At 47.0% G+C, this 26,686-nt stretch overlaps 1 protein-coding gene across 1 annotated transcript; it reads right to left on the minus strand.

Annotated features, from left to right (window-relative positions):
• Positions 1–26,686, minus strand: ACSBG2 (acyl-CoA synthetase bubblegum family member 2). Its single transcript, XM_033134831.1, is given in 15 exon segments — positions 1–290; positions 1,868–1,976; positions 2,428–2,674; positions 2,815–2,954; positions 4,695–4,912; positions 7,784–7,913; positions 7,916–8,016; positions 8,144–8,331; positions 10,372–10,548; positions 16,587–16,736; positions 17,797–17,883; positions 20,175–20,295; positions 21,042–21,130; positions 24,698–24,939; positions 26,601–26,686. Coding segments are annotated over 14 exon segments (2,016 nt in total). The 5' UTR covers positions 26,653–26,686; the 3' UTR covers positions 1–290; positions 1,868–1,902.

Raw genomic sequence — 26,686 nt, forward strand, 5'->3', positions numbered from 1 at the left:
ATCCAATTGGAACCCACAAGGTCTCATCTTCTAAACCAGGCAGTTCTTCAGAGATGTCTCCGGAAGCTTCCCCTGGAGGGAAACCACACCTTGAAGGTTCATCGGAATTCAAAGATCTGTGTTGATCCTATTGCTTTGAAAGGCATCGCAAGTCCCAATGGGGTCACCACTTCAAAGGGTGAATAATTGAGAGATGGATCCACAGGGAATCTGGCTTCTTAAAAATAGGAGCAAAAGTCCCTACCCAGAGCAGTAAATCATATGTCAGGATGGGGTCTTCTGGTTGGAGGCTGGAGAGAGGAGAAAGACAAATTGTCACATGGGGATTCTTAAAATATGTGTATTTATTCTCTGAGACCCTGCAATTACCATAAGATGAAAATATTCCAGAACGAAAAGGTTCATTTATAAATTAGAAAAATTTGAATTCCGCTGAAGTGAACTTTAGACAGTGCTGTCCAAGAAAAATACCACGTGAACCACCTATATACTTAAACACTTTCTAGTAGTCACAAAAAAGGAACTGGTGAAATTGATTTAAATATTTTTTGTGACCCAGGATATCCAAAATATGATCATTTCAACATGTAATGAATATTTTAAAATATTAATGAGACATTTTTATTCTGTTTGGTACCAAGCCTTCAAAACCCCGTGTGTATTTTACACGTACAGCACATCTCAGTTCGGACGTGCCACATTGCAGCCAGTGGCTGCCACATGACAACACGGGCATAGAGGTTCCCCTACCCCCTCCCCAGTGTCAGTGGTCTCTCACCCATCTGCAAAGTGAAACTGGAAACCTTTCAAAAGATGTGGAACGATGAATGTTATTTAACTGCTGGGCTTTGGAAGTGAAGGTGTGGAGGAGTTAAACCAGTTAATGATAAAGAAAAAGAAAACGAACACAGTGATCTTATGGCTGCATTATATCCCCCTCCCCCCAATTCATATGGTGAAGTCCAACCCCCAGGACCTCCGAATGTGGCTTTATTTGGAGATAGGGTCTTCACAGAGGTCATCAGGGTGACACCCAATCCATGTGACTGGTGTCCTTATCAAAAGGGCAAATTTGGACACAGAGACACAGGGAGAAGATGGTATCTACAGGCCAAGGAGAGAGGCCTCAGAAGGAACCAGCTCAGCTGACACCTTGATCTCAGATGTCCTGTCTCAGAACTGGGAGGAGAAACATTCCTGTTGAAGTCCCCAGCCTGTGGTGCTTGGGTACAGCAGCCCTAGTAAATGAACACTGGTGTGTTGGCTGGGGGCGTCAGGAGAGAAAGGCTTGACATCAAGGGTTACAGGTAGCCCTTAGGACAACTGACCATGCCTCTGTCTGTGTGCACCTTGCATTTAGTGACTCGCGGTGACGTGGGGGCTCCCTGTGGACAAGACTTGGGGTGAAGGAGAGGAAAGGGATGGTAGGAGCAGTTCAGGTCTCCCTCCCTTAACATCTGTGATGGGTCAGTACACCTCATTCCTTGGCTTCCTGGCAAGTAGAACTTTCCCCACCAAAGTTTCTGACAAAAGGTCTTCTCCAGATAAGCCACAATGAAACATTTGGGTGTTTCACGAAAAACTCTGGTCCTGGACGGGGAAATTACGCTGCTCCCTCTTTGAGACAAGTGGGAAAAGCCAGAAGAACAGCTAACAACTTGGGTGGCCACCGTGAAGGAGTTTGCATGCCCTACCATGACCCTGGTAGAGAGAGCATGAGGCTGGACACCTAGGCACCCATGTCAGCTGATCATGTATGTGTGTATGTGTGTGGCCTCTGCAGTTCTGCTCACAGGCATGCCTGCCACATGAGAAACCACCTCTGTTGGACTCATTTGAGGCACAATCCAGCAAAGCCCGTTCTCACCATTGGGACGGCCAATAGCAGCTCCACCAGTGACGTCAGTGGTAGAAGTTTTCAATTTGCTGTTTGTATTTCTGGGTTATGAAATGTCTTTTAATCTTTGCCGATGGACCTTTTGAGAAAGAAGAAACCAGTTCACTGGTGGGGAAAAGTCCACATGCCCTGGGCATGAGCAGGCAACAGGGTCCTGTGGCTGGGGCTGGCTGGGGCCCATTTCCTGGGTGCACCGCCTTTCCCATCAGTGGATGGAGTAACTGAGGGATGGACAAGCAGAAGTCAGAGGGGAGAGATCACACCGAGCCATAGTAAGGAGTTTGCCACATCTATTGGGGGATGTGGCTGCCCCGGGGTTCTGTGTGTGTGTCAGGGTGTGTGTGTGTGGTCAGGAGGAGCTGGGCACCAGTCGGCTGGAGGTGGCAGCGTCCCTCTCCCACTCCCCGGCTGGTCCCACGGACCCTCTAACCCCCAGAAAGGGGCATGTCTCCTCAGAGCCACATGGCCCTGGACACTAGCAAGAGACCAGCCTCCAAGTGCCAAAGCCACCGGCTATCCAGGCCACTCACCCAGCTCTCCGCCACTGATGGAAAAATCCTTCTCCAAGATGACCCACTTGTGAATCTTATGCGCTTTGGAGGTGGCTTCCTGATTCACGGCGTCAATACCTTTCTGGATGGCCATGTAGACCAGGGGGTCCTGGAGCTCCACAATCTCAGTCACGGTGGACGCATGGCTGCCCAGGTTCCGGCAGAACTTGATGGCCTCCAAGCTCAGTCTGTTCAGTGGCTCTCCGCTCATCTTGTCCATCTCGCACTGCCCCAGGACACCCATGTCACCACACCCAACACCCACACACACTGCCTGGCCAGCCCGAGGACCACGAAACAGGCCTTGAAGCCTTGGATGCACCCTCCGGACCCTGGGGCACAGACCCCGCAGGACAGCCATGTCACCTTCAGCGTCAGCAGGAGGCTCAGAAACTTGGCCTTATCTCCCACTAGCACGGCATTACTGACGATGGGGATCTTCTCCTTAACCATGTTTTCAATGGGAATGGGGAGCACGGTCTCGCCGCTCGCCATGATGAGGATTTCTGAAACAAGGCAGGGCTCGGGGGGTTCGAGCACAACAATTCAACACCTCCGCCCTCTCGAGGATCAGAGGGGACAGATGTTGGCACGGACAGCCACTCACCTAGGAAACCCCAGAAGCAGAGGAGCACCCCAGCCTGTGGCCAGGACTCCCACCATGCTCTTCTCCAAGCCATACACCCAAAGTCATTCCGTCGCCCTCACCCCGTCTTCTTCAGATTTCTCTCAAGTGTCCAAGTCTGGTGCATTCCATTTGGATAATGTCTTCTTAAGTCATTGCCTGTTCCTCAGCTTCCCATACCCTGGTCCACTCCCTCCAATATGTCTTGCTTGGAAGATAGTGAAATGCTCTGGCCACACCATGTCTGTCTGTCCCCTGATTTTTCCATCACTTGGCAACCCCAAAAGGACCTAAGTCCAGCCTTACCCCGAGGTGTTGTGTCGCATCCCTCATTTCAGCAAAGTCTAAAGAATTGTGTCACTTTCTCCCCTGAGCCTCTAAAATTCTTCTCGAACTCCTCCTCCTGCCCTAGACATACTCTTCACTTCTTCTTTCATCCTGGGATGCTTGCCACTTCCTGTCCCATCCACCCAAACTCTCTCCATCTCATAACATGACGTTGCAGTCACCTTTACTGAGGTCGTTATAACGGTACTAATAATATGATCATATCATGGACATTTGGGGTGTTGTCAGCCCCGTGACTCCTCAGGATAAATGCGCCCTGAAATTTCCTTAGGGAATTCCTTTCCATCTTTATGTGGTTTGGGCAGGTGAACTGCAGGGTGAGCATGTGAGCCAATGAGAGTCAAGACTAAAACTTTTGCTGAAACGATTGGGAAGAACACACTCTTGTCCTTTGGGGGTTAGACTGTTGGCAGCTGTCTTGTCATCAAATGGGAAAAGCCTCTTCAGGAATGGCTCCAACACAAAAGAAAGCTCAGTATGAGGTTAGAGAGACTTCTGTGACATTGGCACTTGTATCCAGCCAAGCCTGAAGCAAGACCATTTGAACTTTTCAGTTTTTGAAACGTTTCCCTTTTTCACTCAAACCTGTTTACGAAGGGTTTTCTGTTGCTTATCATGGAAATAATGCTAAGAGAGCTCACTTATTACGTAGTTACTCCCTATGTAAGGCCGAGTGCCAAATGCTCTGTTTACATCAGAGGTTGGTAAAGTGCAGCCTGCAAGCCAAATTCAGCCTTCTGCCTGTTTGTGTATGGCCACAAGCCAAATGGTTTTTACATTTTAAATGGTTGGAAGGCAATCCAGGGAATAAGAATATTTGTGACACATGAAAATTATATTGGCACGGGGTCACATCCACTCATCTACATATTGTCTGTAGCTGCTTTTATTCCACAACTGCCAAGCTGAGTAGCTGTGACAGAGACCTCATGTCCTGCAAATCCAAAAATATTTACGATCGGGACCATTACAGGAAAAGTTGGCTGATCCCTGTTCTACATCATTTCATTTAATCCTTATTTAATCAGTATAATTATTATCCTCATTTACAGGGTAGGAAGGAGGGTCCAGGGCTGGGGTGGGTGTCTTTCCCAGGTCTATCCTGCCGAGGGCCAAATGCTGGGCACAAGGACAGAGCTGGGATGTGTGGACCAGGGTGACCCTGCACGTTCATGCGAGGCCTCCCGTGGGAGGGGCCGCTCAGGGTCTGTGCTCATAAGTGTTCCGGGTGGGCGTGCTTGCAGGAGGTCCCTGCAGAGCCCAGTCCCCTTACCTTTGATATAGCCGGTGATGTAGAGGAAACCCTCCTTGTCCATGCGGCCCAGGTCCCCGGTGTGTAGCCAGCCTTCCTCGTCAATGACGTCCTTGGTCTCTTCCTCCCTTTCCAGGTAGCCCATGAAGACGTTCCGGCCCCACATGCAGACCTCCCCAGTGCCGTCGCTGGTCTGCTGGTACAGCATGTTTTTACACCCACTTAGGATTTTTCCGCAGCTGCCAGGGAATGGGAGGGGGAAAGTGAGGCTCAGAGAGACAAGGTCACGCACACAGGTCAGCCTGGGTCTGCAGCCCAGGCTCCTGACACTACCCAGCTGGCCCCGGGCTGGATCTGCTTCTTTCAGCCTCTCCAGGACCTGGGGGTGGGTGGTAGGGGTTGGGGTGGGTGGGTGGTGGGAATAGGAGGTGTTTGCCGAATGGAGAAGAGAGGGAGTGTTCAGTCCAGTGAGGCAAATTCCCAAACACTTTGTGAACTGGGGCACCCAGCAGAGTTGTAGGTTTTAATCTCCACATAAATGGGAGAAGGATAGAGTGTGCTTCTGGCTTAAGAACAGCAAAACCCCTCATCTTTTAGAAAGCAGATATATAGATCTGCATGCAATGACCAGGAAAAGCTGCTATTAAGTAAGACAACCAGCTGGAATCTCCTTAGAGGTTAAAGTTACTTCCATAAGACAGAATAGCAGTACCCGAAACTGGATTCTTATGACTTCTTTTCCTAGAGATAACATTTGGGAGGGCGATTTCAGCATGCAGAAAAGAAAGTTATTTTCTGTTGCTTTGCTGCGATCTCTTTCATTGGTAGTTAGAAGGGTCACTGGTTTTAGGGCTAATTGTAGGGGTTCCACTAGATGGCAAGAGAAAAAGAAGGCACATCCAAGAAGCTCAAAGTTTACAAAGAGCCTCCTTATGACTTCCCCATTGAAGGCCTTTGTAGGAATGTGGAGAAACACTTGGAGAAGCCATAAAGAAAAGATTGGTGAATTCAACCACGTAAAGAGGAAAAAAGATTTCTGCACAGCAAAAACACCTTAACTAAAACTAAATACCAATGATAAACTTAGGGGCAAAATAGTTGCAACTCATATGAAAAACAAAGGGCTGATTTTCCTAATATGTAAAGAGTGCCAGCAAACCAATAATAAAGGGACTGATAGTCCGGTTTTAAAAACTGGCAGATACATGGACCCATAGTTCAGAGAAAAGAAAATACAAATGGCTTTTAAATGTATGAAAGGATTTTTTCAACTTGAAAGGAATGTAAATGAAAGTTATGATGAGAAATCACTTTCCACCAATTGGTTTAGCAAAATATATGGTGTATATAGAAAACATTCATGTTAGCATTGTTTGTGGTGACAAATGATGGAGAAAAAGCACTAAATAGCAACAAAAAAGGGACCACTTAAATTATGGTATATCCACTTGGTGGAATACTATGCAGCTGTTAAAAATGCGGCAGCTCTATTCACCGACAGGGAACATTTTCTAGAAGAATCTCTTACTAACCAAATCTGGTTCCTGATCTTGGATGGTGAGAGCCAAGACTGAGCGCAAGTGGATTACGAATCCAGTAGGGTAGTGAGGGATAGCATGTTATTTGAGCTTTTTTGGTGCCTGAGCTCCAGGTGGCAGGCAATAGTTCAAAGAGGATGCGTTTCACGTCCATTTTACATGGAAATGCTTCCATTGGGATTAAAAATATGTGTCAAGCACTGCTTATGTCTGCTTAATTTAAAGGAGCATGATGTGGTGGTTTTGCCTCTGGGAGGTTGTTATGGGATGAATTTTGTCCCCCTCCCACCGCCAATTCATATTTGCAGCCCCTAACCCCTAAGACCGCTGAATGTGGGTTTATTTGGAAATAGGGTTATTGCATTTGTAGTGGTTAATTGGGGAGATCACCCTGGAGTGGGATGAACCCTAATCCAGTATGACTGGTGTCTTTATAAAGAGGGACATTTGGACGCAGACACACACATAGGGAGAACAGCATGTGAGATAAGGCAGAGATGAGGCTGACGCTTCTACAAGCCAGAGATGGCCAGCGAGCACCAGAAGCCGGGAGAGACCGGAACACGTTCTCCCTCGTGGCCTCAGAAGGAACCAGCCCCTGCCTGCACCTTGATCTTGGACTTGTAGTGTCCAGAGTTGTGAGGAAATAGATTTCTGTTGTTAATTGTATGGAACTGCGTCCTAGCAAACTCACCCGCAGTGAGATGGAGGTTTGGAGTGGGACGGAGGAAGCTTTCCACTCTGTCATTTCAGACCCTCTGATTGCCTTTTGATATGTGCATGCATACCCCATTGGGAAAAAAGAAGGTAAAGATAGAGGGCTGGAATTTGTCCCAACCCTTTCCTCCCGGTTCATTTTAGGGAAGGACCACCCTTTGGTTTTGGAAAAACTCGAGTGGGCATTTGCATTCTGCAGAAAACAGACCTGATAGGATTATGCACGAGGGGGAGATACTGCAGTGGAAATCTCCACTGAAAGGTCAAGTAAGAGGCAAGAGATGGTTTTGCCAGGCTAGGAAGATTGAACTTAGTTTTTGCTAAGTTCAAAGGCCGTTGGAACCTGGCCAAGCTTGAAAGACAAACTGAACTTGTAGGAACAGGGCTCTCAGACTCCGTGTGGAACTTGCCTGTGGCATTGTCACTGTTTCAGTATTACTGAGTTCAGTGCTGCAGCCTGGAGTGAAGTGAACTTGGGAGGAAGCCAGAGGGGGCCCATGGACGTGTTTGAGATAGAGCATCATGGAGGTGAAGGGTCCTGAGGTCCCTTCAGGGGACCTCATGGGCGGGCCTGGGCTGGGCTGCCTGGAGGCAGAGCTCACTAGTGACAATCGGCAGGAGACCATGGAACGTTCTGAGAGCCCTCCTCCTTGTTGGTGAACTCCCAACAAATTGGGCTTCCCACAGTCGTGCAGATTTGGGGCTTGGGAGATGGAGAACAGGGATTATTCTGCAGACACCAAGTCAGGATTCGTCTTAGCCCGGAGCCCCACCCACCTTCCCATCTCTCTCCCCCGACCCTGTGCTGCTGGAGGACTGGGGGGGTTGGGGGGAACCTGTCTAGGAGGCCGGTACCTTAGAATCCTGTCGTTATCCTGGTTGGATACAGTGTGAGGTCCTGAGCTTTCAGTCATACCGTACATCTCGCTTATGGGTATGTCCAGGCTTAGAAAGAACTCAGAGGTCTCTGGCCTGAGGGGCCCGGCCCACTGATACAGTAGTGGCAGTAATCAAGGCCAAGGGCACTCCTGATTTTGTTGAACACGAGTTTCTTCGCTATGTGGTAGCTCATGGAAGTGTCATTTGTCCTGTGAACAATGCCAAGGAGAGCTCTCTGGCCATGGACCCAAAGGGGGCTGATGGGTCCCAGGTGGAGAAAGCTGAGCCCCCTCACCCACCACCCTCCCTGCCTGCACCGCTGCACCCGCCACCTACCCCAATCCCAACATCTTTTTTGTATTGATCTTTAAGCCAATAGTTCTTGCCCATAAAAACACCTTCTTCTTCAAGTTAGGGGCTTTGGCGTTATTTTCCCTTATCTTCTCCTGCAACTTCTCCCAAATTCGGGGCACCCCCAGGAAGACGGTAGGCTTTGTCTCTTGCAGAGAGTTGATCAAGTGCCCGCATGGGACAGAGCTCAGTTAGACATACCTGCACCTTCCATGCACCCCAGATGTCCATCTCTCCGCAGCCACCCAACTCAGCCCAGGAGAAATTTCTCCTTGGCTGATTGGATGGACCAGGGTGAGCTCCCCCCCCAAGAGAACCAAGCCGTTGACCGGTTGGCAGCCAATCAGATCTTCTTACTCTAGGGTGGAGAGCAGCAGGCTGGTGGAAAAAAACCTGTGGCCCAAGCATGCGGTAGAATATTATGCAACTGTTAAAAACGATGCAAGATTCTCCCCCAGAATTGATCTATAGGTTCAACATGATCCCTATCAAAATTCAGGCAGGCTTATTCTTACAAATTGACAGCTGATCTTAAATTAAAATTTATATGAAAATGCAGAGAATAGCTAAAGCAATTTTGGAAAAGAATAAAATCAGAAGAACTACTACGTGATTTTGAAATTTATTATTAAGAAGGTGATCAACTGTCCCAGTTGCCCAGAAGTGAAGGAGTTCCTGGAATGTGGGATTTTCAGTTATAAAACTGGGACGTCCCAGGCAGACTGGGACAAGGTCGTCATCTTACCATAAAGCCAGTAAAACCAAGTCAGTGCAGTTTAGGTGTAAGGATAGACATAAAGATCAGTGGGACAGAACAGAAAGCCAAGAGATGGATCTTTACATTTGCAACCAGTTGACATTCAATAAAAGTGCTGAGGCAATTGAAAGGTGTAAAGGATATCCACACCCCAAAAAATTAAAAAGAAGAGCTGAGCTTTCTCGCCAAACACAAAAATCAACTCAAAATGGATCACAGACCTAAATGTAAGAGCTGAAACTAAAAGCCTTCTAGAAGAACACTAGAAGAAATCGCCGTGACCTTGGCGTAGGCAAAGGTTTCTTATATAGGACACCAAAGGCATGCAAGAAAAAAAGAAAGAAATTGGACTTCAGCAGAGTCAAAATGAAAAGCCACCGAGCTGGGAGAAAGGATTTGTGAGTCATATATTTGATAAAGGATTTATATCCAGAATGTATAAAGAACCCTTAAAACTCAATAAAAAGAAGATATGCAACCACATTTTTAAATGGACAGATTTGAACAGACATTTCTCCAGAGAAGATACACAAATGAGCAAAAAGCACATAAAAACTAAACATAATTAGTCATTAGGGAAATGCCAATTAAAATGACAAGATATGACTTCGAATCCCCTGGGATGGCGATGATGACGATGACAAGGATAATAAAATGGAGAAGGAGAAATCAGAGCCCTCGTACACTTCCGGTGGGAATAGAAAGTGGTGTAACCACGTTGGAAAACAGGCTGGCAGCTCCTTAATCTGTGAAAGATAACTTTATCACCTTTCAGGCTAATTATTTTAAATGTTTTGACGATATTATGGGCTTAATAAGAATGTGGGAGGATGGGAACTTCTTGGTCCTGTAGGTGAGAGTATGTGTATATATACATTATCTATTCAGCCAAAAAGTATTCATTGAGTAGCTGCTACATCTCATACACTGAGCTTAGGGGATGTGAGACGGGTCAAGGAGAAATGTAAACAGAGAACTAAATGACAAGGAGTCCTCTGACATACAAAGAACAAGAGAATGCACCTTCTAGAAGGAATTACAAAGGCCCTCAGACAGCCTGCATGATAGAGCCCCCGAACCTGTGACTATATTATCATTTATGGCAAAAGAGACTTTGTGGGTGTGACTAAGTTAAGGATCTGGAGATGGGTTTGGTTTTTGGAGCTTTGTGGAGTTGGGAATACTGACTTAAAAAACAAAACAAAACAAAAAAAACCCACTGACACGCACACGTTCTGCTTTCAATACCATTCATATCTTAGTCTTGGGTTGTTCAGTGTACAGTCTACACAACCGTATGTGGATGCCCTGACTTGGGTAAAGATGAAAACTAAAAGGATGTGGTCAGCGGTTTCTAATGCTGCTGAATGGAGCATAAGGTGAGGACAAAGAAGGAACCCCTGGGACTGAGGCTTCACGAAACCATCCACTCACCCCGAGCCGCCCTCAGCCTTACCTTGAGCGCGTCTGGCTGAGCAAAGTAGATGAACGCCCCGATCTTCATGGGCACCCAGATATCCATCATCTGCGCTGCAATGTGGCTGAGGGGAAGGTAGCTGACCACCACCTCCTGCTTTTCTCCGGCGTGGGACAGGCCACAGTCCCTTGCCACCGCCCCGGCAGTCCACGTGATCTGGAACACAAGTGGGGGTTATGATCCAGCACCTCGTCCTTGCTGGAGCAATTCTTTAACAAACACAAAATTCCTACTAGGTGGTAGGCACTATTCTCGGCCTTTACAAACATTAAGTTGTTTAATTCTCATCATAACATGCTGGGGTTATTTCCCTATTTTATGGACGGAAATAGTTGCACAGAGGGTTGAAAGGAGATTGTAAAATTCAGCCGCAGCTTTGGGAGGTTAAACAGACCCTCGTGGGTTCAACAACAGACTCTAGGGTCAGAATGTCAACTTGGAAAGTCAGAAATCTGAAGGATGCTGTAAGTGTCCCAGAATCAAATCCTGACTCTACTGTTTGCTAGCTGGGTGACCCTGGGCTATTTGCTTAAACTCCCTTGCCGTCGCCTCTATTTCCTTATCTTTTAAATGGGCAGTGTCTCTTGTCCAGTCTAAAACTATGGAACCAACATTGTCCAACAAACAAAAAGGCTGCCCATAGTCCCATCCTATAAACACGAACAATTAGCATATTAATGTTTTTCTTTCACCTTGATGTAAAGTTTTAGCACATCTATAATTTTGCAATCTGTATTTCTCATTGGTATCATAAATCTCTGGTGAGCAGTTACCGCGTTAAACCAGCTACCCAGGCCTCTGCATCAGGCAGGGTCCAGCCTCAGAGCCATTGCACTGGCTTTTCCCTCTGCCTGGAATGCTGTTCCTCCACCTTTCCACGTGACTGACACCTTCTTGCATGTTTAATTTCCACTTAAATGTCATGCCACCAAACTGAAGTTTCCATCTAATTCTCTGGGTATCACTCACCACAACCCAAATGGTTTTATTTTATTTCATTAAAAATTTTTTTTTCTTTATTCCTATTCCCACATCCACCTCCCCTTTGGCAACCATCAGCTTATTCTCTATATCTGTGGGTCTGTTTCTGTTTTATTTTGTTGATTCACTTGTGTATTTGTTTGGTTGGTTTATTTAGATTCCACATACAAGTGAAATCATATGGTATTTGTCTTTCTCTGTCTGACTTATTTCACTCAGCATAATGCCCTCTAGGTCCATCCATGTTGTCGCAAATGGCAAGATTTCATTCATTTTTATGGCCAAGTAGTATTATATACATATTTCACATCTTCTTCATCCATTCCTCTATCGATGGGCACTTAGGTTGCTTCCATATCTTGGCTATTGTACATAATGCTGCAATGAACATAGGGGTGTATACATATTTTTGAATTAGTGTTTTTGTTTGCTTTAGATACATACCAGAAGTGGAATTGCTAGGTCATAAGGTAGTTCTATTTTTAATTTTTTGAAGAACCTCCATACTGTTTTCCATAGTGGCTACACCAATTTGGAATCCCACCAGCAGTGTATGAGGGTTCCCTTTTCTCCACATCCTCATCAGCACTTGTTTGTTGATTTATTGATGACAGCCATTCTGATAGGTGTGAGGTGATGTCTCGTTGTGGTTTTGATTTGCATTTCTCTGATTGTGACATTGAACATCTTTTCATGTGTCTGTTGGCCATCTGCATGTCCTCTTTGGAGAGTGAATGGTTTTATTTGTTCATTCCCTCTCTGTCTTACCAAGGCCATGATTGGATCTATTTTATTCAATGCTGTATCCCCAGCACATAGTACGTGCTCAATCAACTTTTGTTGACTGAATGAGGAGATAGAAGGAATGAAGTGCAGTGATGGACGCAAAGCACTTGGCCCATAGTAAGCCCACAAGATGGGTCCCACTTCCCTCTCTGAGCCTTAGGATGGAGGGATTTTACTTCTGTCCCATAAGTACTGTCTCTCACGCCGGTGCTCCAAGGCACCCTGCACCCTTTGTTGAGGGAAGGGGCTTGGTGTGTGTGGACCGTGATGTACAGTGGTGTAGGCACTCCTGGGTTCAGATCCTGGCTCAGACCTTTCTTTGTTCTGTGACCTTCAGCAAGTCATTTCCCCTTTCCGAGCTTCACTTTCCCCATCTGTGAAAGCTGTTAATGACATACCTTACCTCATGGGGTTTTTGGGAGGGGTTTACGTGTTTATCTCAGCGTGATACATAGTATCCTATAAATGGGAGAAACTTTGAGCTGTTGACATATGGCGAGAATATTGGGTTAGCTTTAACTTCTTGCTATAAAGAGGATGATGATGATATAAAAAATAACAGTAGCTAAACTAATACTGCTATGGCTCGCTATGCGCCAGGCACGGTTCAAAGCACTTTATGTGTGTGTGGTAGATTGAATACAGCAGCAAAGTCTCTGCCACCGCTCCCATCCACAGCTGGAGTCTGTTTTCCTTTCCTTTCCCAGTGACTTGTTGACCAACGGAATGGAGCAGAGTCACTCTGTAACTTCCGACGTTGAGCCTTCAAAGATACATCTTCTGCCTTTGAATCAGGGAATGTGCTCTGAAGGACAGCCAGTTGCCATGTTAAGAAATTTGACAACCTGGAGCCACCGTGCTGTGAGGAACCTGAAGCCACGCGAGACATGAGTGAAGTCTTTCTTGGACCTTCCGCCTCGCCCGGGGAACCAGCTGAATATAACCCACCCCCCTAAGCCACGACCCCTCTGACATCTTCTATAGCTGTTACAATACCATCGAATATCTTCCCTATGTTGTGCTCCACATCCCGTGACTATGTCTACCTATATATTTAGTTATAGTTGCCATTCAGTATTATTCTACTTCAGCTCTTCAGGTGTATAGCGCATTGGTCAGGCATCTACACATCTATGACGTGATCCCCCTGGTAAGTCCAGTGCCCACCTGGCTCCTTACATGGTCTTTACAACACTGTTGATTATATTCCCCCTACTGTATTAACTACCAATTTGTATTTCTTAATGCCTTCACCTTTTTCACCTGCCCCCCACCCCATTCCGCTCTATCACCCTGATAGATCTAGTACCTCTCTGGCACCACACCTAGTGATTACAATATTATTGACTATATTCCTTATGCTATACCTTCCAGCCCCATGACTACTGTATAACAACCAATTCGTACTTCTTAATCCCCTCCCCTTTCACCCATCCTTAACCCCCTCCCATCTTAAAGAAGTCCCCTAAGATTCCTTGTAACACTGGTTTGGTGGTGATGAACTCCTTCAGCTTTTTCTTGTCTGGGAAGCTCCTTATCTGCCCTTCAATTCTAAATGACAGCCTTGCTGGGTAGAGCAATCTTGGTTGTATGTCATTGCTTTTCATGACTTGGAATATATCTTGCCACTCCCTTCTTGCCTGCAAAGTTTCTGTTGAGAAATCAGCTGCCAGTCTTATGGGGGCTCCCTTGTAGGTAACTAACAGCTTTTCTCTTGCTGCTTTTAAGATTCTCTCTTTGTCTTTGGCATTTTAATTATGCTGTGTCTTGGTGTTGGCCTCTTTGGGTTTGTCTTGTTTGGGACTCTCTGTGTTTCGTGGGCTTGTATGTCCATTTCCTTCACCAGGTCAGGGAAGTTTTCTGTCATTATTTCTTTAAATAGATTTTCAATTCCTTGATCTCTCTCTTCTCCTTGTGGCACCCCAATAATGCAAATGTTGGTACGCTTGATATTGTCCCGGAGGCCCCTTAAATTCTCCTCAATTTTTTGGATTCTCTTTTCTTTTTGCTATTCTGGTTGGGTGTTTTCTGCTACCTTATCTTCTACAATGCTGGTTGGATCCTCTGCTTCATCTAATCTACTGTTGATTCCCTGTAATATATTCTTTGTTTCCATTGTTGTATCCTTTATTTCTGACTTGTTCTTTTTCATGGTTTCCATCTCCATTTTTATGAGATCACTGAACATTCTTATAACCAGTGTTTGAAACTCTGCGTCTGATAGAGTGCTTATCTCCATTTTGCTTAGTTCTTTTTCTGGAGCTTTGTTCTGTTCTTTTATTTGAGAAATTTCTTTGTCTCCTCATTTTGGCTGCCTCCCTGTGTTTGTTTCTATGTATTAGGTAGGGCTGCTATGTCTTCTGGTCTTAGTAGAGTGGCCTTATGTAGTAGGTGTGCTGTGGGGGTCAGTGGTGCAGTCTTTCTGGTCACCTGAGCCACATGCTCCAGGTGTATCCCTAGTGTGGGTTTTGTGTGCCCTCCTCTTGTACTTGAGTCTTGGTTGATAACTGCACATCAATGTGAGGGACTGACCCTGGGGCTCACTGGTTGTGAGGATTGGCTTTGACTACAGTGGAAGAGTTGTTGTGCAGGGGCTGCCCCTACGGTTCAGGATCTGCCTCAGCAGGGCTCTGGTGCCTGCCCAATCCACCCTTTGGGTGTGTGGTACTTGGAGGCAGCTGGGTGATGCTCCAGCTTGTTTTGAAGCTGGCCACGGGGGGCGCCATCCCCAGGACCACCTTAGAGGGGATCCACTGCAGGTCAAGTTCAGCCACAGCCCATGCCCCACCCGGGGCTACCCAGTGGGAGCCAGAAAGAAATCCACAGATGGCTGCTGCCCGTGCTGTGCTTGGAAGCGCTTTGAGAGGTCAAGCTGCAAACCAAGGCTGGCTGCCACTAGTGCTGGCTTAGGGCTGCTCAGCCAGAGGAACAGTACACACTCAAGCCAGATCTTGCTTGTCTGGGTTCTGCGAACCTTTGAGAGACCCTAGGAAAGTCTGCAGCTTGAGGCAAGGCCGGTGGTCTGCACAAAAAAGCCACTGAAAGCAGCCTGGGTGTGCCCCAAAGTTGGTCAGGGCCAGGTGTCAAATCGCCAATGTGGGGCAAATGACCGGCGGAGACTCAGAAATGGTGGCTGCCTGTGTTTGCACGCTGGGAAGGGGGCAGGCTCAGCAAAAAAACAACGGCCTCCACCAGCTCCCCCATCCAAGAGAAAGCTGCCCCTCTAGCCCCCGTCCCAAGCCAGATAACTAAATTCCCCACCCTTTGTCTCTGCTGCCTTTCCAGCTGCTGCCCCAGTGCTGGAGCTCAGAGCAAGTGAGTCTGTTGGTGGGTGAGTCCGCGCACAGTCCCCTTAAGAGGAGCACCTGTGAGTGCAGCCGCCCTCAGTCTCCCTCAGTCACAATGTCCGCTGGTTTTCACAACCAGAAATTATGGGGACTTCTCTCCCTGGCACTGGAACCCTGGGCTGGGGTGGGGCTGGACCTCTCACTCCTCTGGGGGATGGGGGGCCCCCACAGCCGGAATAACCCTCCCTATCTTTAATGGTCACACACAGGAGCGGGAGCAGCCCGTGCCACGTCTCTGACCTGCCTACCAGTCTGGAAGTGGTTTCTTCTGCAAGTCCTTAGTTGAAAGGTTTCAGTTCAGCTCAATTTTAGGCAATTCTCAATAATGGTTGTTTCATAGATTAGTTGAAATTTTGATGTGGTTGTAAGGTAAGCCCAGCGTTTACCTACTGTGTCATCTTGGTTGTCCAAAACTCATTTTTCTTTTTTTAAAATTTACACAGGTGCATATTGTTTGGTGCCTTTTTAAGGTTTTTAACAGAAATCGCACTGTGTTCTGAATAGTGTTCTGCTTTGCTTACATTAAATGTTGACATTGCATCTTTGGACATCTTTACACATTAGCCACATAGATCCTATAGTGTAGTTAACAATGTGGACTGTGAAGCCAACCTCCCTGGGGTTCAAATCCCAGCTCTGCCATGTTGCTGCTGTGTGACCTGGGCCAAATAACGTAACCTCTCTGGGCTTCAGTTTTCTCATCTGTAAAAATAGCATCTGATAGCATCAATAGAATCGCTGTGAGAATTTACTAAGTATAAATCTCTTGGACTGTTACATCACCCCCATTTTAAGATGAGGCAGCTGAGGCTTGGAGATGTGAGATGTCTTGCCCAATATCACAGAGCCAGAATTTCAACCCAGGTCTGCTTCAGAGTGTTTGATCTCAACCCCTGCTGTGCCCTTGGAAGAGTCCGCATGACTCTATACCCACCACTGGTTAAGGGCTGCATTCTAAACCCCTAAACACCACCCCTCCCCTGTGGGTCAAGACCAAAAACATCCTGAAGGCCACTGCCCCAGAGTGAAGGGACTCTGGATGCTACCAAGCTGGTCACTCTCGGTGGAGAAAGCACTTACGTTGTCATGGCTGAGCATCACTCCCTTGGGGTTGCCCTGGGTCCCGGAAGTGTAGATGAGCACAGCGCACTGATTGGCTTTCTGGCTTGCAATGATCTGGTCCAGCTGGGAGTCAAGGATGCTGTTGCCAAGGTTCATGAAATCATCCCACTATGGAAAGAAGAGACAAGCAGAGGGTGGGGACTTGGGGTGTGAGAAGTGGCCTCAAAGCGCCAGGGGTTCCCTTCCCCAGTCAGATCTTGTTCCATCAGCTTCTCCTAAAGCGTGATTTTCAGCAAGAGGAAAGGCTTAGGATTGCCAATCCTGGTTCCTCTTCCAAAAGCTGTTGTTTCATATGGGAGGGTGTTACTGGCATCTAGTAGGTGGACACCACGGATGCTGTTCAATGTCCTACAACGCAAAACTGTTTACTTCTGGCTTCTCCACTCCTGGGCAGGCCAGTTAAGCTCCCTGTACCTCGGCTTCCTCATTTGCAAGATGGGAATGATATCAGGACCCAGCTCCTTGGGTTGTTCTAAGCAGTAAGTGAACTAATATATGTAAAATGCTTAGAATAGTAGAGTTCGATATCATTTGATCTCTCCCTTCCCAGATTTCACTCTGCACCCCAAACTTCTTGATGACCAGATTGATGGGGCCGACTCCACCCCCAACTCCAGAAGTCAGCCCTGATTGGTTTAAGGAAGAGGGTTCTATCTGGGCCACAGTGATTGGATTGGGTGTGGACATGTGACCTCAAGTGGTCCAATCACAGTGAAGGTCAGGGCTTTTGCTGGAAGTGCTGTCTGGACATGAATGAATGAAAATGATTGATTTTGAATGAATCAAAATGTAGAGCTGCTGGACCATCTCAGAATATGGGGGAAAGCAAGGCTAGAGTGGAGTCAAGAAACCAGGAGGACAAAATGGAGTTTGGGTCACATTTGAGCTCATAGTTCTAGCCATGCCTGAAATCCACACGTTAGGTAGTAGTTACATGAGCCAATAAGTTATCCTTTTCACTTAAGTCATACCCTTCATGCCAAAAAAAAGCCTCTCAAAGGCCTGCCGACTTCCCTTGTGAATCCCTGTCTTCTCTCTTGCTCACCTCCCACTTCCCCTTTTAGGCTCCACCCACCCCTTTGCTCACCTCCCACCTCCTTTGAGAAGCCCACCCACTTCCCTTTAAAGACTCCACCCTCCCTTTTGCTCAGCCTCCTCCTGTACTTACAGAGTACAAGTTGTTTTTATTGCTGTTGGTCATTGGCAGCTTGTACTGGATGATTGCTTTTAGGGTCTCCACTCTATTCTGTGGAATCTGAAAGAAAGTTCAGCATGGGCCTCATGGCAGCCCAGCCCTGGGAAAGACAGAAGCTGGATGCAAGGCCTAAGCTCTCTCCTACTGCAACCCCAGCCTCTTTTTATTCCCTTCTTTTCCTTGTCTTGACTGACACGAAACAACCTGGTTTTAGAACTCCTTGGTTCTTTGTGGCAAGTATCAGTAGCTTCCAACGATTTGAGGTGGATGAAGACAACAGTCTCCCTGGGACAACATGTCTCAGCCCAAATTCTGCTGCACACAGTTGTTGAGCTGGCGTTTTGCACTATGCAGCCACTAGACTCCTTCTAGTTGGAGTCAGGCCACAAAAATCCTCTGTGAAGGTAGCTGGAACCTGGGCAGGTCCAGAACTCTCTACTTATACCTAGAACTTGAAGGTTCAGGTGACCGGGGCTGCGGGATGCTTGTACCCTGTTCATGAAAAGCAAGGAGTGGACCTCTACGACATTGCTAGTCAATCCCATGAGAAAGTCACTTCCCACATCCATTATCATGATTATAACCAAGTTATAATATCTGGTGTAGATTGGAGAGAAAAGATGACAGCTGTGCTTGTAACGGCAGATAAGAGTTTTCCGGAGAGAGGGAATACACATCCCAAGAGCCTGGAGCTGGCAGTAGCTGGGGATATTTGAGGAATAGAAAAAGTCCAGGATGGAAGGGAGAGGGTTAGTGATAGTGCAGGAGGCAAAAGAGGATGGTAAGGGCCTGGTTGGCTACCTTGGAGGCAACGGTGAGGAGTGTGAGGTTTATTCTAAAGGAGACAGGAAGCATTGGAGAGTTGGAGGATAATAAGCCACGAGTATCGCCCAGAATCAGCTTTGCAAGTGGAGCTGAATATCTGGTTTGGGAGCAGCGTATCAGGAGCCTGGCTTTGCACCTTCCATACAGAGCCACCAGAACCACACATCCCCCAGAAAAAGTACTTTCGGTGACACTATGAGAAATAATTCAGATATTGCTTTATACATGTGAGGTCAAACATACAGGAAGCAGGACAGGAAGCCACAGCAGTGAGGTTGGTGCAGGGGGAAGGATGGGGTGCACGACTTTTTCTAACATTGGAAAAACCCAAATCATAGGCCAGTATTCATGACAAGAAGAAGAAGCACCCCACTTGTCACCCATCCCCCCCCCCCCGCTGTGTTCTGCTATGAACAGAGGTGACAGGGCATGACACGAATACCAGGGACCACAGAGCCATCATGGAAGAGAGCAGTTTCAAAAAAGCTCAGAGCTAGAGGTAGACATCTGTCCTTCCTGAACCAGGTCAGGAATTAGGTGTGGAAGGAAGCCTGATGGCACAATGTGTTCTATTTCACTGAGTCTGGCTAGGACTTCACTGAGTCTGGAAAATGGACCCTAATTTCAGAGGTGTGAAAATGTGGGAAGACATGTAGGCAATGGTGATCTGAGAATACTGTCAATGGCAAGGCCCATCTCAACTCCAGAGATGTGAAAAAGTGGAGAAATACTCAGAAGTATGAAATAGTAAAGAAACAGCCACAGTGGCCCTTAGGCCGGGGATAAATCTGTTCATCTAGCCTCACTCCTCCCCAGGACTCCCCTCCCCTTAAGATCTTCCTGCTAAAAGCTTGTTCAGGCAACTGCAGCTCATTCAAACATAATTGGAAAAGTTCCTACAATATCCATACAAAGATACTATAAGGAAAAATAAAAGAGACAGAAATAAGAGAGAAGCCAAATTTCATTGTACACAAAGAAAGTCACTGCAAAGAAAGGAAAATTGCCACCCAACATTCCAGCATAAAATTTTAAATGTTATGAAGTAAATTCAGCTGGTAAGAAGAACACAAAGCAAACATACAAGCACTGAGGGAAGAGAGGGCCAGATACCAGAAAGAAGTGAAACAAGAGGCGGTAGAACTCAGGAAGGAACTAGAAGAGAAAGGCAAAAGCATTGCAGAAATGCAGACAGTTATAAGAAGTAAAGAAAATCACAAGGCTTGAAATAATCACACTTCTAAAAGAAAAAACTAACGGTGGACTGTATATAAAGGAGTACGTAACACATTTTTAAAATGGAAGCTGAGTAGGAAATGAAGTTAATATGGATTGGAAATTAAGCTCTGCCACCCCATCTTGCTGCCCCCAAAAGCAGCTTTGCCGGTTACACCAAGTCCTTACTGAACCCGCGCCTGCGCCTGCGTCTGCGGGAAGCCCCACCCCCGCTGATCATTAGCATCCACCTGGGAGCACAAAGACACCTGGGCAGAGCCCTGAGGTCCCCCTGGGGGACCGGTTTTTACCGAAAGGATTTTCTGTAACTGTAGGTCGTTTTCAACCAGCACGATGTTTACTTTGGCACGAGTAATGACGTACTGACAAGCCTCCGCAGAGTTGGTGGCATAAATACCAACACAAAAGCCCCTGGGAAAAGAAAACACATGTGCCTGGGATATGTGCTCATGCGTGCGCGTGCACACACACACACACACCTAAAGGGGAGAAGGCCCTGGAAGGTGGTGGGGAGGGGCAAGGTCTGCAGGCAAGTTCTGAGTTTGCAGCCTTGGCTGGAGCTTCCCTCTTTCCACAATGTAACAATGACAAAACCAAAAATGATCATGATGAAAGTGGCAACTCCTACGGTGTCATTATGACATCGGATCATGGAACCCTTGCAAGCACCCCATTTGATAGATGAGGAAACTGAGGCACAGGGCAGGGAAGTCACTTGTTCAGGGTGCCATGGCAAAAAAATGCCAGAGGTGGGGTTCGGACCCCCACTCAGCCCACCCGTTCCCCTCCTCACAGTCTTGGTTCTTTCTTTTAACCATTCTGCCGTGGTTTTCATTTGCATTTCCCCGATGGTAGTGACATTGAGCATCTTTTCAAATCCTTATTGCCTACTTGGCCTTGCGAGCTTTCAGAGCGCTTTCGTATTCAAGTCTTTTGGCCATTTGAAATCTTTTTGTCTTTTTATTACTGAGTTCTGGAAGTACCTTATATATTCAAGATACCAGTCCTTTGTCAGGTTGATTGGTTTGTGTGTCTCACTCCTGCAACCTGGGGCTGTCTGAACTCTGCTTTCACACCTTAGTGGGAAGTAGCCCAGGGCAGCCGGGCCCAGAATAGCAGCTCACCCACCTTGACATGAACTAGCTTCGTAGTCTTACCCTGCTAGGATGGCGCCAAGAGAAGCAATAAACCACTCAGCGGAGTTAAATCCCAGGATGCCAACTCCGTGGAACCGCTGCAAGCCCAGCTGGGGAGGCAAAGAGACAAACAGAGAATGGAAACACAGGGCTGTTTTGCTTCTGGTGGGATCTTCTTGTAGGGATGTGGGAGAGTACCTTTCCAAGCCCACCGAGTCACATGGGGGAAAGCCAGTGTGGAGGCTAATATCTGGGGGATGATATTTTTGTGACTATTGGGAGATTGGTTTGCCCCCTCTATATTCTTTTAAAAAAAAAAATTATTGGGGAACAGTGTGTTTCTCCAGGGCCCATCAGCTCCAAGTCATTGTCCTTCAGTCTAGTTGTGGAGGGTGGAGCTCAGCTCCAAGTCCAGCCACCGTTTTCAATCTTTAGTTGCAGGGGGCGCAGCCCACCATCCCATGTGGGAATCGAACCAGCAACTTTGTTGAGACCTCGCGCTCTAACCAACTGAGCCATCCAGCCAACCCCTCTATATTCTTATTTTTATCGTGATAAACTATTTGCAGCATAAATGTACCATTTTAGCCAATTTTGAGTGTAAAGCTCGGTGGCATTAAGTGCACTCTCATTGTTGTGTGACCAACCCCACCATCCATCTCCAGAACTTTCTCATCTTCCCAAACTGACACTCTGTCCCCATTAAACACTCACTCCTCTTCACTCCCTGGCCCCACCACCTACTTCCTGTCTCTGTGAATCTGACTCCCCTGGGGACCTCCTGTGAGTGGGATCACACAGTGTGTCCGCCTGTGTCTGGCTTCTCTCACTGAGCATCGTGTCCTCCGGGGTCATCCATGCTGTAGCAGGTGTCAGAACTTCCTTCCTTTGTAAGGCTGCATAATCTTCCATCGTCTGAATGGACCACATTTTGTTTACCCATTATCTGCCAATGGACACTGGGGTGGTTTCCACCTTTCGGCTTTGGCTGTTATGAATAAAGCTGCTGTGAACGTGGGCATGCACGTATCTGTTCGAGCCCTTGCTTTGAAATCTTTGGGGTGTGTACCCAGAGGTGGAATGGCTGGGTCAGGTGGTCATTCTGTTTTCTTGTTTCGAGGAACCTGCCCACTGCTTTCCACAGCGGCTACGTCATTCTCCATTCCCGGCAGCAGTGCATGAGGGCTCCAATTTCTTTACATCCTCACCAACACTTGTTATTTTCTGTTCCCTTTCAAAATAATAACCATCCTAATGGGTGTGAATTTATTTTATTTTTAATAACCAAAGTACTCAGAGGGATATCCTATAGTGGTGATAAATTGCACTTTTAAAAGTGTGACCTTGGTTTGAACATGGTTGTGGATGAACCAGAAATCCAGGACTTGAAGGTGACTTGACTCTCCTTGGGAGAGACCCCATTGGGTTGGGCTAACTCCAACTTTGTTGGCTCTTTTAGTCACATGAAGCAAGGCTGGCAGTGACGCCCTGGTCTTGGTGAAAACGTAAGCATTTGGCAGGCATCTGCTTGCGGATGCCTCCAAATGTGATGCCAAGTGTTGGTGCTTACTGACAAATAGGATACCTTCATTATACACGTGTGTCTGTCTCAGTGTGTAGAGAAACTGATGGGTTTCTGATTGGACCCCTCCGGTGTGGAGAGTGTGGGTCCGTGAGCCTCAGAACTAAGGGCATAGCTAAAGAGGGGTGAACCAACCACAGCACTGAGGCGTTGGGTGGGGCAGCCAAGGGGAAAGCCACCCCAAGCCCATGATTCTGAATTGTGACTTCTCAGTCTCTCGATGAAGACACATAGGCATCGGAGGAGGGGAGGGGGACCCTGGGGTCTAGGTCAAAATGTGATCGGATTTCCTGTGGGTCGAAACCAGCAGCAGATACACTTTCACAGTAATAAATACCTATTATATTTGCTGTCTGTTGCTGTGTCATACAGCAGCACAAACTTAGCAGCTCAAGACAACACACATTTATTATCTCAATGCCCACAGGTCGGGAGTTCGGGGCAGCCTAACTGGATCCTCTGCTTATGATCTCCCAAAACTGCAAGGAAGGCATCAGTGGGGACTGTGCCCTCTCGGAAGCATGGAATCCTCTCCTGAACTCACACATTGATGGCAGAATTCATTTCCTGGTGGTTGAATGACTGAGGTCCTGTTTTCTTGGTAGCTGTCAGCTGGGGATGGCTTTCAACCTCTAGAGGCTGCCTGCCATCTGCTGCCCCGTGGCCCTCTCCACAACATGGCGGTTTGCTTCTCTGCAAGACCCGCAGGAGAATCGCTCGTTTAGTGCCTCACCTGCTTAGGTCAGGCCCATCCAGAGCATTTGCCCTTTTGAGGAGCTCAGCGTCAACCGATTAGGGCTTTTAACGACATCTGCTAAATCTCTTTCTTCACCTTTGCCACCACAGGAAGGAAATTCCGTCGTAGTCACGAGTCCTGCCCATCATCAACGGGAGCAGACTACACAGCATGACTGTCCAGGGGCTGGGACTCGCAGGGTCATCATAGGATTCTGCCTCACTGCCCATCAGACGGGCCAAGATGAACGTTTTTGATGACATGACGTTGGTAAGCAGATTATCTCATACGTTGTGAATGGGCTTATAGAGGCACTTCTTTGCAAGAATTCATTGTACAAAGGCGGTTCACTGTGGCACCTTGTATGTTAGCAAAAGGCTAGAAACAACTTAAATGCCCACAAGTTGGGGACTGGTTAAGTCAATGCTGTTACGTACACAGTTGCAGTTGTTGAAAAGAATGTGGATTTGTTTACATGAATCAATATGGAAGGGTCTCAGAGTGTGGAAGCCAGCCTCCAAGCTGACCCCCAGTGACTCTCCTGTCCTGGTATTTGTGTTCTTGCATCATCCCCCCGCTATTGTATCGAGGTTGGTCTGTGTGTGGAAGAAGTGATAGCATGTCATTGCTGAGATTAGGGTATAAAAGATGTCACGGTTCCCATCCTGTGCACACTCTCTTTTTGGATCACTCGTTCTCAGGGAAGCTGGCTGCCATATTGTGACGCTACTCCAAGGAAACCCTTTGGAAAAGGCCATGGAGAAAGGAACTGAGGCCTCCTGCCAATAGCCGGACATGTAAATAGCTTAGAAGTGAAGCTTTCAACTCTAGTTAAGCCTTCAGATGATGCAGCCCAGGCTGACAACTTGACCACAGCCTCATAAGAGACCATGAGCCAGAAATATCCAACTAAGCCACTCTTGGATTTGTGACCCACAGGAGCTATGAGGTAATAAATGTTTGCCATTTTAAGTCACTAAATTTGGGATTGATTTGTTATGCAGCAGTAGCTAACTAATATTATATACAGAGAAACTATGCTGAGGGGAAAAAGGCAAGATACAGAATCACGGGTATGGTACATTAAGTATGTAAAAATTTGCGTAGAGAGAAATTATATAATATATACACATAAGTTATTCCCAAAAAAGTACAAAAAACTGACAATAGTGGCTGCCTCCATAAGGGAGGGGGCAAGGGCTGGAGGGAAACTTTTCACCAGTTAACCTTTGTATCTTGTGGTGCCTGTGCATCGTATGTGTGTACCATATGTATGTATATGTATTTCCTATTATGAATGAATGATTGAATGATAATGAATGAATGAAGAAAGGGAGAAGGAATAAATGACTCATTTACCTTGATCAAGGCTCTCGCAGCCCTCCGACAAGCCTCGTAGTACTGGATGAAATTCAGAACTTTCCATTCTCCTCTGTTCTTTGATGCGAGGGCTGGATAAGTCCCAAATCGGTCAACTGACTCCCGAAAAAATTCGGGGATGGTTCTTGGGGTCTCATGGCCTGGCCCATGTTTTGATAGCCTCAGAAGGACTTCTCCATGTGGATGAATGGTCCACAGCCCGCAAGTAAATGGTTTTATGTCTAAAAATAACAATGCACATACCTTAATTTAAAAATTCTTTATTGCTAAAAACATGCTAACTATCATCTGAGCCTATTGGAAAAATGGTACTGGTGGACTTGCTCGAAGCAGGGTTGCCACAAACTTTCAATTTGTAAAAATCGCAGTATCTGCGAAGCCCACTAAAGCAAGGCACAATAAAATGAGGTATGTCTGTACCCTAGAGTGGGTGCCTAAAACAACAGAAATTTACTCTCTCCCAGTACTGGAGACGAAAAGTCCAGGGTCAAGGTGTCAGCCAGTTGGTTCCTTCTGAGGCTGTGATGGAGAATCTATGCCAGGCGTCTCCCCTACCTTCTGGTGGTTTTATGGCAATCTGTGGTGTGCCTGGACTTCTGGAAGTATCACTGCCTTTTCTTCACATGATGTTCTCCCCATGTGTGTGTCTGTCCAAATTTCCCCTCTTCATAAGGACACCAGTCATGCTGGATTAAGACCCATCCTATCAGCAATGATCCTATTTACAAGTTAGGTCACATTCTGAGGTACTGGGCAACTATTAGGACTGCAACGTATGAATTTGAGGGGATGTCTTCGTCTATTCAGGCTGCGATAGCAAAATACCATAGACTGGGTAGCTTAGAAACAACAGACATTTGTTTCTCAGAGTTCTGGAGGATGGGAAGTCAAAGATCAAATTGCCAACAGATCTGGTGTCCTGCCTCCTGGTTCATAGAGATCTTCTCACTGTGTCCTCACGTGACAGAAAGGGTGAGGAAGCTCTCTGGGTCCCTTTTATAAGGGCACTAATCCCATTCATGGGGGCTCCACCCTCAGGACCTAATCACCTCCCAAGGTTCCACCTCCAAATGCCATCACATTGAGGGGGGTACATTTCAACCTATGAATGGGGGGGCACAAATATTGAGACCCCCCCATAGCAAAGGAACATAATTCAACCCATAACGACCTACATCCAGAGAAAGCTAGTTCATAGAGGGCCCCCCTCCACCCAAGAAGAATCAGCAGTGGGAGTCACACCAGCTTACAACGAAATCACCTAGTGGGGGTGGGGGCACCATGAGGAGAGCACCATTGAGGAAATCGAAGAGCAGCTCATCACGCCTCCCTTGCCCCCATGGCTCCAGGCGTACAGCCTGAAGCCTGTGGGATGGGAGGAGCCTTAAATTGGACAAAAATGTGGAGGGGTGTCACCTGGATACTGGCGAGGATATTTTAATGACTGCAGTGGGTTGAACAGTTCCCCCTCAAATTCATGTACAGAATCTCAGAATGTGACCTTACTTGGAAATAGGGTCTTTCTTTGCAGGTGAACTCGGTAGAGGATTTCAAGATGAAATCATGCTGGATTGAGGGTGGGCCCTAAGTCCAATGACTGGTGTCCTTAGAAGAGGAGAGGACACAGAAATGCACAGAGTAGAAGGCCATGTGAGGACAGAGGCAGAGACTGGAGTGATGAGGGTACAGACCCATGAAGGCCAAGGATCACCAGCAGCCACCAGGAGCATGGAAGAGATTCTCCATCACAGCCTCCAGGAGGAACCAACTGGCTGACACCTCGATCTCAAATCTCTGGCCTCCAGAACTGGGAGGCAATAAGTTTCTGTTGTTCCATCCACACAGTCTGGGGTGCTTTGTCATGGCGGCCCCAGGAAATTACCTTTTATTTTATTCATGTCTACTTTAAGGTCCTCAGCCTTTTCTTGAGTCATCGGGGTTTCAGCCCTTCCAGGTCTGCAGGGACCA

This window comes from Rhinolophus ferrumequinum, chromosome 18, assembly GCF_004115265.2.
Source record: "Rhinolophus ferrumequinum isolate MPI-CBG mRhiFer1 chromosome 18, mRhiFer1_v1.p, whole genome shotgun sequence".
In the NCBI taxonomy this organism is placed as follows: Eukaryota; Metazoa; Chordata; class Mammalia; order Chiroptera; family Rhinolophidae; genus Rhinolophus; species Rhinolophus ferrumequinum.